At 37.7% G+C, this 10,857-nt stretch overlaps 1 protein-coding gene across 1 annotated transcript; it reads left to right on the top strand.

Annotated features, from left to right (window-relative positions):
* Positions 1-599: 599 nt before the first annotated feature.
* On the top strand, positions 600-1,094 carry LOC148923109 (uncharacterized). The gene has a single exon (XM_089061394.1). The coding sequence runs from the start codon at positions 600-602 to the stop codon at positions 1,092-1,094; it is 495 nt and encodes a 164-aa protein (XP_088917520.1).
* Positions 1,095-10,857: the final 9,763 nt, after the last annotated feature.

Here is a 10,857-nt window from a genome sequence, read left to right as displayed (position 1 = left end):
ATAATTAAACTATTAAAACCACCAACAAGAAAATATGAAGCGATAATTACAACACGTTTGTATATGGCCTCCATAAAATTGGTCTTAGTGCGAAGTAGTGACCGGCCTGTCTTTACGGGAGGAACATTACCAGTTCGTAAGTTTTGACTTCTCTAGATAAAGGTTATTAAAATCGTAAAATTAGTTTTTCAGTAATATCGCGACTGGTCTTTACCGGAGCAATATTGCTGCGAAATTATAAGGATTGTATTTTAATAATGCTTAGAGGGAGCTATAGGAGGAGGTGCTTGTCCGGTTCGACCTTTCTTTAGAGGAGTTCACGCACAAGTAAAGAATCCTTAGTGCTTAATTTTATGGTTATACGCTTTAGCATTGTTAGTCAGCCATGCCATTCTTATGGTCTCTGGACTATCTGTCGACATTGTGGCCAGTAAAAATAATGAATTTCTTGCATGAATAAGACTCGGCTTCCTCGTAGAAGAACGTTTGTGCTTGATTTTTGTGGATGTAAAATTGATGAATTGTTTTGTGGTTATTTGCAATTCCTTGAAATTTTACATGTTTATATTATTGGTTTTTATTCTCAGCTTGAACGAAAGATGTTTACTACTTGGGAAGTTTATAGTGCGATCCTTAAATCGAAGGAACGCGATTCTGTTTCTTATTTGGATTGGAAAAGGAGACTTGACATTGATCAGTTGGCTAGTGATTTGAGGTTGGTCCTCACTAAGGATCGTCCCTCTGCTTATTACATATCAAACAAGGAAAAGGATGCTTGTGATCGATGGGATACCGCGAGCGGTCATGTCAAGAAGTTTTTGTTGGCCTCGGTCGGCAATGCTCTTGGCAAGGTTGACAAGCCCGACAGGTCATTGATTGAAGAACCTAAATGGTTTGATGAAATGTCCACCAAGTGTCTCATGAGATCGGTGGTGAACATTTTGAGGAGAACGGTCTTGAAGGAGAACCAAAACATTAACGACTATGTCGTGGAAATGGTTGATGGTTTTGATAGGCTCGAGGAGTTGGGTGGGAAAAATAGGCCAAGAAACCCAACAACTCATGATTCTCGACGGACTTCCAAAGAGCTATGAGAAAGTAAAGAAAGAGATAATGGACAATCTTTGGCCAACATCTCTTCTAGTACTCTCTAGCAAGCTCATTGAGGCACAAGTCCAGATAAGGAAGATGGAGGGTGGGATGGTCAATAACTCCACTGACCTAAGACGCAAGTCTGACATGGCAGAGAGTTCGAGCCAACCCAATGTGATTAGGAGGAAGACATGATCTTGATCTAGCTATGACATTTATGTTTTGAACAATGAAAGTCTTATTTTGCTTTATTTACATTGTTGAATTTTAAGAGTTTTTGATATTGTTTGGTTTTGATATCATATGGATTATTGATATGGAATTTTATTCCTAGTTTATCAATTGTGTTTTTGGATTATCGATGTCGTTTTATAATGCTTGCATTATTAGATAAATGAAGTTTTGATTATCCAATTATTTATAACATCAAATGTAACATGGTTAATATCAAAATGTTTACTTGTGATTAAATTTGTTGATTCAGTTATTATGAAGTTTTCTTCTAGAAATATTGATTATTAAGTTTCTTTAATCCTTAAATCTCTTTGAACCATTATTTTGTTGATGAGTCAATAGAACATTAATGTTCGACATGGATTCAATACAAAATAAAATGATCTTATGATCGCGTTTGTTCAAATAAAGGTGTAAGAAAAATAATCACAATAATTGATTACAAGACAAGTAAATTAAATTCAACTAGAAACAAGATAAGTATTTATTATAAATACTAGAAATTCTTGTATAGTAAATATAGTGTGCACATTAAATTTATTTTAATGTTCCAAGCCTAGAGTTGACTATTTGATTAGTTATTGTTTTATTTATTTTGTTGTGAAAGTGATAATTGAAATAGTGGGAGCTTTTCTTAAATGAATGATTAAATTCTAAGTGTTTAATAAGAGCTTCATAGCTCATTTTATTAAACTAGGATGAATTTAAATCCAAGCACTATTTAAATTGTTTTAATAGCCTTAGAGAATATTGAGATGCATTTTTCTACTTTTAAAAGTGGGAGCTAAATTTGTCTCATAGAATATTCATACATGGAATTAAGGTAATGTTTGATAGAGTTGAAAGGGTTCACACCCTAGAATGAAAGAAGTGATGAATTGCACACTTTCTAAAACTCTAATAACATTAAAAGACATATCCAAGTTAGCTATTAAAATTAGAATTGCTTTTGGATTTCCAAAGAAAGTATTTCTAAAGATCACAACAAATGGTTAAATAAATGAACTCTTGGAATTTATGACTATAAAACAAAGAATGCAATCATTCGGTTTTATTTGTCATAAGGACTAATTTCCAATTAGTCATTGTGATGAGGTAATTATGTTCATACATAAATTTACATCACAAGTTATATAGCAAGGATAATACCAAGTTAAGTTGATATTATATAATTAAAGTTTTGGGAATCATATTCGACATGATTAAAAACTTTATATTTGCTATAAGTATTCTACTTTAATTAGTAGAAATTCAGAAGGATCAAAATAGTGGATTTTGATAGAGGAATATGTATAAGTGCACTTGAGAAAGGCACATAAAATTATTCCACTGGATCAAAGGGCCTAGAAATATTTTGATCAAATAATCGTGCTCCTTAGCAAGAATTAAGGTTGTAAATTACAAGTATATTTCGTTTTATGTACTCTAGCAAACTATGTTGGTAGATTCTTTTAAAGAATTATAGTTTTGAGTACATAGTGGCCAAAGCCTGCTTTGAGTATAAGTGGGAGAAAATGTGTGTGAATGTGTAGCACAAGGCCAATAAAGCGGTTGGTATACTCGAAAGCATTCTTTGAGTATAAGTGGGAGATTGTTGGAGTTTGTATACTAAAAGATGCTTCGAGCGTACATGCCTTTGTACAGTCAGCTTGTGCATGTATACGAGAAACGCCACATCCACTTGTTTACCTATTTATGAGAATAAATAATATAATATAAATGGTTTATTATTGAAATATGATAAACAAGTCTAAGGCTTTTTACTAAGAAGGTCAAGTAGGGAAATTCGATGAATCTCCTCATGAGTTTTCCAGTAGGGGACTTGGCCAGATCTAATAAGAAGAAAAAACGTATTCACAACCTAGATAGGCTTTGGCTACCTATTGGAACGGTTGCGGTGTTTGTGATAATTCTCTCTTACCTAAGATGAGATTAGTAACACCGGTGTGGTAAAGCACTGAAAGGATCTAATCCGAAATGTATTCTTTATTGCTATCTACTGAAAGAATATATTTCAAGAAAGTTTAGTATCTTCTTTTTATTCGAGTCCTAGTATTTTGATAAGATCAGCCCACCCTGATATCGAGATACAGTTCGGGAACCAGTATGAAGATCCGTGGTCTAGTATTGAAGATCAACACGTGGAGAAGGCGCGAGCAATCGACTATTCTTTGGAGAATCAAAATCGGTAACCCTAAACCGTAGTATTCATGTTTAGGATTTATTTTCTTTGAGCATGAATTATTTGCGTTCTAGCATTGAATTATTTGTTTAACATGTGAATTGATTAATCGCATAATCGGTCAAATAGATTCGTATCTGATTTATTTGTTTTGTACATGTCCTCCGCTGTGCAAGGGGCACCAAACCCCATCAATTGGTATCAGAGCCAATTTTTGGCTCTGATTATGTTGATTAATTTCATGTTATGTGAATTGCTTGAATGCATGTTTGTCCTCGTTGCGTGGTTGTTATTTTCGAATATTTTAACATATCGTAAGAACGAAGAATGCCAAGAATGCGAAGACCGGAGGATGTGCAGCTGGCGCTAGCCGAAGCTGCATATCGTCGGATGGTCTAGCGATGACATCATTAGGAAAGTCGTATGATGCAGTTTGGGAGAATCAATTCTCCAAATAAGTAATAATTACATGGTATGTACACAAAGATTGTTTTCTGACGTGGACTAGTGTATTGATTCACAAAGTTTTGTTGAGAATTGATTCTGGAATTGCGACGTGATTTCAAGCACTGAAATCAGTTTGATGTCATGGTTGTTTGCAACGACGCAGCAGCAGGAGTGGCGGCCTGACAGCGACACAGCAAGCTGTGACGCCGGGCAGGCGATCAGTGAGCAGACGCTGCGGAGCAGTGCAGTGCGGAACCAGAAAATTGAACAAGTCGGGGCTGAAATTGAACAAGCCGGAACGTTCGAGATGTATTCTCTTCGAATGCGGTCCCTATCTTGGACTTCATACTCAATAATAGGTATCCGCTTTCCCGGGTCACGTTCTATATTTTCCGCACTAGATTCAACACTTGCAACATTAATTCTCTCTTGGTTCATGATCGGATTCGGAATTGAAATACTACTATCATTTGAAGCACTTGTAGTTGTTGAACTGTTCCTTGGTCTTTTGGAAAAATACCGATGCATAGCTACAATCAACAAAAATAATACTCCCTCCGTTCCAGATAATTCGTCTCGGTTCCTTTTTCACACTCATTTTGTAAAAATAATAATAAATAGTTAAAGTGAAGAGAAAATAAAGTAAAAGAGAGAATAATGTAGAGAATAGTTTTACCTACATTATTGTTTCTCTTATTTTACTTTCTCTCCACTTTACCTATTTATTATTATTTTTGCAAAACGAGTGTGAAAAATAAACTGGGACGAATTATCTGGGACGGAGGGAGTAGTATTTATTAGTATTATATAATATATATTCATACAATAATAAAGATACAAGCATAATATTTGCACAAATCATAATAAAATAAATTTTCCTAATTCTTGTTTCTTGCTACAATCTGTACTTTACACAAATTGAATTTAAAAGCATTGAGGCACACAAATATTAACATAGAAACATGAGACTACTACTACAAAGTTTAATTATATTTTAGGCAAATAAAACATTAGACATCAGAATTGAAAATTGAGCAAAAATGAGATGAGCTGCTGCACTAAGTGTTAGAGTTTGTATACTAGAAATCACGCTTCGAGTGATTGAATACTGTAAAACTATTATTTTATTTTCCAATGAATAAAACAGATTATTTTTGTCATAATGTTGTTATGTTTTACATTTAAATGGATGTTAATGCATGTTTAAATGTATAAGTTAACTTAACGAAGTCTAAGTCTTTGTTTCAGTAGACCGGTTGTGGGCGTCGTCCACTTTAAGGTAATACGGTCAGTTCTAAACAAAGAAAAATATGAATTTCACAACCTAGATGGAATTGGACTATCCATCGAGAAAGGTTGCAATGTCAGTCCGCATATTTCTAAGCCTTACTGAAATAAGATGACATTGGTGTGGTATAGCACTGAACGGATCTAACAGCAAGACTTTCCTTAGGCTATCTACTGAAAGGTGAGGTCTTGATAAATATTTATTTCTTAATCAATGTAGGTTAGCATTGAGCATACGGTATTGATTATGCACTGCTTTGACTTATCAAATGGTGCGGGTTTTTCGTAACCCAATTATCCTGATATAATGGGTAGTGGTGATCAATACCTAGCGGTGCTAGGATTGCTATTATATTGAATCGTGCACGAGCTGAGTCTCGTTTGATAATGTCCTCAAGAGGAGCGCGAAACGAGGTTTTATTATTCGGAACCTAGCTAGTTGGAGTGTGATTACTCTATGAATAATAAATAAGCGTTTCATGCTAAGTCCACTCTTGGAATTAATAAGAAGTTAATTAATTAAGTCAATAGCAGACATTAATTAATTAATGGACATTTTAATCTTAAGCACGGGAAATGAAAGTTAAACGAAAACCCGGATTACTTATAATTTCGGATTTGGATGGGGAGAGTTCAATATTACTTCTGTAGTAGCTGCTCGTAATATTCCAATTATAACTTGTATTAAATTGTGGGTTCAATTTAATTAGTAAAAAGTAAATTGGATGAGCCCATATCCAAAGCCTTCCATAGATCCCTGTCTGGGCCTAAAAGGAACTTAATATAAATAGGAGAATAAAGGAGACAGAAACAACACAATTCAGATTAGTGTAATTTTCGAAATTCCTCTCCTAAGCTGAGGAGATTTTCGAAATCTTCTCCTATTCCAAAAAGGATTTCTTCTGTCTTCTTTATTTAAGTCCTAGTATTCTAGTAAGATCAGCCCACACTGATATTGGGATACAGTTCGGGAACCAGAGAGAAGGTTTGTGGTTTAGTACTCAAAGCATCACGTGGAGAAGAAGCTAGCCATCTTCAATTCTTTGGAGAATTAATTAGGTATTTTTCTGCTCCGTAGAAAAGCATGTTTTAGGTTTCAATATTCTTAAAACATGATTGATTCAAGTTATGATCATGATACATGTGATAATTACGCGAATAGCTTTTGTCTAAATAATCTGCTAAATAGATCTGATTATTATGTGATTTATTTTGCATGCGCTTCCGCTGCCAGCACCTTCAATTGGTATCAGAGCCAGTCTTTGGCTCTGATTATTTGGATTTAAATTTCGCGAAATTCATGTATGCATGTATTAATTGATTACGAAGCATGTTCTTGCGTTTTTGTTATTTTTGTTTATGCATGTTGAACTCAAGAACATTCGAATCATAGAACTTTAATTATTCGAACGAACGAGACGTGCGATTCGTCGGCGCTTGCGCCGAGACGAATCGCACTACGTGCGATCGGAGTGGGTTATCGAACTAAATGATGAGCCGAGGGCGACGGGCATGAGGCGACGCGCCGGCGAGGAAGGTCTCGCGCGCGCCACCAGCCAAGCCCGATGAAACCCTAGCCGGCCCAGACGGAGTTCGACGTTTCGCCGGCGTCAGACAAGGTTGCGAGGGCCGTCGATCACGCGGCGACGCGCTGGCGAGCATGGGCTCGTGCGCGCCGCCGGTGGAGACCGTGGCCCTTCGCCGGAATCTGCTGTCGCGCGAACAACCGGCGCGGTGGCTCGTCCGAGAGTTGCCGAGGCGCCACCTAACCCTAACCCTAACCCTAGAACCCTAGTCGCCAAGCCCTGACGTCGCCGGACCAAGAGCAGCCATGCCTCTCGAGGCGGCTGCTAGTTCTCGCGAGGATCGCCGGAGCAGTGGGAGATCGCTGGAAAAGCCGCGGCTTCGGCCGCGTTTCTTGATGACAAGCGACGGAGGGATATCGCGGCGAACTCGCCGCGACTTTCCGGCGGCTGTCGGGCGGCATTTTCGCCGCTCCGGCGAGAGTCTCCGGAGGATGCGTTCAAATCTTCGTCTTGTAGATTCGTGCCAACCTCGAATCGCAAGATATTGACGAAAGATTATTTTAATGATTATTTAATTCTTTAATTAATAGATATCATTAAAAATAATATTATTTAATGAAATAAAATATTTTGGGAAGATTTCCCTAGATTTTAGGAATATTTGGATTATTTTCTATATCTATGAATATTTTATATCCTAGATGATATAGATGAGAATAATTTAATAGTTTCCTAAATATAATATATCTAGAATCTATAATAAGATAGATATATATATATAAGATTACATTAAATAATATAATTAATATTCTTCCTAATCTTGAACTTGGAAATTATATGAATTTAATTTTTCATGTCTAATTAAGATTATAAATAATGTACTTTATTTTAGAAACATCTTATAGTATGACATGAATAAGAATTAAATCCTAGATTAATAATTTCTATACTAAGACTTTAAAGATTATAAAAGATTTAATTATCCAGTCAATTAAATACCAACAGAATTTAATTAGTCTTAATCTGCCTTAAGGCTAAAGGATAATTAATGAAAAACCATAACTAAAATGTCTAAGCGATAATTATGAACTTAAGGTTTATATATGGTCTCCATCGGTTGGACTGCCAAATTTTGTGAAGCTGATTTTCTAATATTATCGCCACCTACAAAGTAGGGACAATAATCCTACGAAAACGGTAAGTTCATAAGGGCGGACTTCTCACATAATAAATAGAATGGACTAGAAAGTGGTTCCCAATATTATTGCCACCTGCAAAGTGGGGACAATAATCCTAAGGAACTGCAATTTTCAGGGTTCAATCAGAATTTATGAGATAGTTTGGTTTTGTTATCAGCGCACGAACATTGTTATGGGAGTGTGTTGTAGAAATAAAATTCTGTAATGCTAAATCTGATGGTCATGCTTAGGCAGCATTTGGCGTGTTGACCTCCAAAGGAGGAAGATATTGATGCGTCGGTGTTGTGACCAGTAAAATTGTAAAGTTTTGATGCGTACTAACCTCCAAAGGAGGATACAATTTATTAATTTTGCTGTTGTAAGATTTTGAAAAGTTTTATGGTTAATCTACTCAATTTCCTTACATAAGTTTATGACAAATAGTAAAATCTTCTGTTTGCAGTGCAATAAAATCCGTCAAGATGTCTTTTAATCCTCTTTCTGCCATTCTCAAAGAAAACAAACTCGAAGGCCAAAATTACATTGAATGGAAACAAAACTTGGATATCGTTCTCACAGCCAAAGAGTACAAGTTCGTGCTCACTACTCCATGCCCAGCTGTGCCGGCTGCTAATGCCAGCCAAGCATTGCGAGATGCGCATAGACGGTGGCATAAGGCGAATGAGATGGCTAAGTGCTATATGTTGGCTTCTATGTCATCAGTACTCAAGCATCAGCATTCTGCCATGGAAACTGCCGCCGAGATCATGACAAATCTCGCAAATCTTTTTGGTACTCAGAATCGAACGGCTAAGTCTCAAGCTTTTCGGAGTATCATGACGAAGTCTATGAAGGAAGGCTCGTCTGTGAGGCAACACGTCCTCGAGATGATGAGTCACCTCAACCAAATTGAGGTATTGGGAGGGACGATCGATCCCGAGTCCCAGGTTACTATTATCCTTCAGAGTCTTCCCCCTAGCTTCCAACAGTTCAAGCTCAACTTCGAGATGAACAAGCGGAATTACACTTTGGCAGAGCTGCTGACTGAACTTCAGTCGGCGGAGGACCTCATGGTTCAAGCTAAGGTAGCTATGTTGAGTTTGGCGCCTAATTCCTCTGGCTCTAAGCCTAGAAAAGGAAAGAAAAAGGCACCGAACCCAGTGGCAGCTAAGAATGCTAAGGGAAAGAAGAAACAGCGGGGTGATAAGAAGCAAACAGGAAAGTGCTTCAAATGTGGAGAGAAAGGTCATTGGAAGCCAGATTGTCCTAAAAAGGGCAAGGCTACAGGTATGCACCATGCTCTAGTAGTCGAGTCATGTTTGGCTTCGCCATCTACTCATACTTGGGTTATTGATACTGGAACAACTGATCATATATGTTTTGATCCTGACTTAATGCAGGTGACAAGACGGCTACATGATCGTGAGATCGAAGTCCAGCTGGGCGACGCTACGAAAGTGGCGGCCGTTGCAGTGGGAGACGTTTATTTACGTTTTTCTAGTGATAGATTTTTGATTTTGAAGAATGTTTTGTTGATACCCTCTTTTAGAAGAAATTTAATTTCAGTTTCTAAATTGTCTTTTCATGGATATTCGATTTCTTTTAATGACAATTGCGTTATTAAGAAAGATGGTTCTTATATCTGTCGTGGTATCATGGAAAATAATCTGTACACGATCACTTCTACACAACTTAATCAACGCAAATCTGAACTCAATGCTACATCGAAAATTTCTAAGAAAAGAAAAGAACCTTCAAGTTCAATGAATGATACGTACTTATGGCACCTACGACTTGGTCATGCCAACGAAAGAAGGATTCATGCGATGGTTGATCAAGATCTTATTAAAGGTCTTGAGAAGGAACCGTTTTCGAAGTGTGAATCCTGTCTCGAAGGCAAGATGACTAAGAGACCTTTTAGGTCAAAGGGGAATAGGGCCAAGGAAGTACTTGAGCTCATTCATACTGATGTGTGTGGACCAATGTCAACCGAGGCAAGGGGCGGCTATCGATACTTTGTCACCTTTATAGATGACTTCTCGAAAGTTGGATATGTCTATTTGATGCGCTACAAGTCTGAAACTTTTGACAAGTTCAAGGAGTTTAAGGCTAAAGTAGAGACGCGTCATGGCAAGACTATCAAATGCCTGCGATCTGATCGCGGAGGCGAGTACCTAAGTGCCGAGTTTTTGGACTACTTATCAGTGGCGGGAATTCAATCCCAAACGACTGCGCCGGGCACACCCCAGCAGAATGGCGTAGCTGAAAGAAAGAATAGGACCTTATTAAATATGGTCCGCTCGATGATGAGTTATGCACGGTTACCTGTTTCGTTTTGGGGGCATGCGTTGCTTTCCGCAACTTATCTCTTAGACCACTTACCTTCTAAATCAGTTCCTACTACCCCATATGAGTTGTGGAATGGGCGAAAACCCAATCTAGAACATCTCAGAGTATGGGGGTGTCCGGCTCATGTATTGGAAAAGGATCCAACTAAGCTGGAGTCTAGGACTGAGGTTTGTGTGTTTATAGGATACCCTAGAGGAACGAAAGCTTATGAATTCTATAGTCTCAGAGATCAGAAAGTGATTGTGAGCACTCATGCCACATTCTTAGAGGAAGACTATGTAATGAATCATAAGTCCAGCAGTGAGATAGCTCTTGAAGAGCTAACTCAAGTCACAACTTCCATTAACCAAGAACAATCACCTAGTGTAACAACAATTCCAGAAATTTCAACTAATACTCCAGATATTGTAGTGCCGCGCCGCAGTGGGAGGGTCTCTCATGAGCCCGATAGATACATTGGTTTGGGTGAGTGCATGGATCACTCCTCGGACAGCAATGTACTTGATCCCTGGAATTTTGCAGAGGCGCAGGCAGATATCGATCATTGCGAATGGGTGAAAGC

The sequence above is a fragment of the Salvia hispanica genome, chromosome 6 (genome assembly GCF_029641045.1).
Source record: "Salvia hispanica isolate PSC_SH4W2 chromosome 6, Shi_PSC_v1, whole genome shotgun sequence".
Lineage (NCBI taxonomy): Eukaryota > Viridiplantae > Streptophyta > Magnoliopsida > Lamiales > Lamiaceae > Salvia > Salvia hispanica.
Note: the sequence above shows the minus strand (reverse complement) of the source record. Positions and strands in the feature narration are given on the sequence as shown.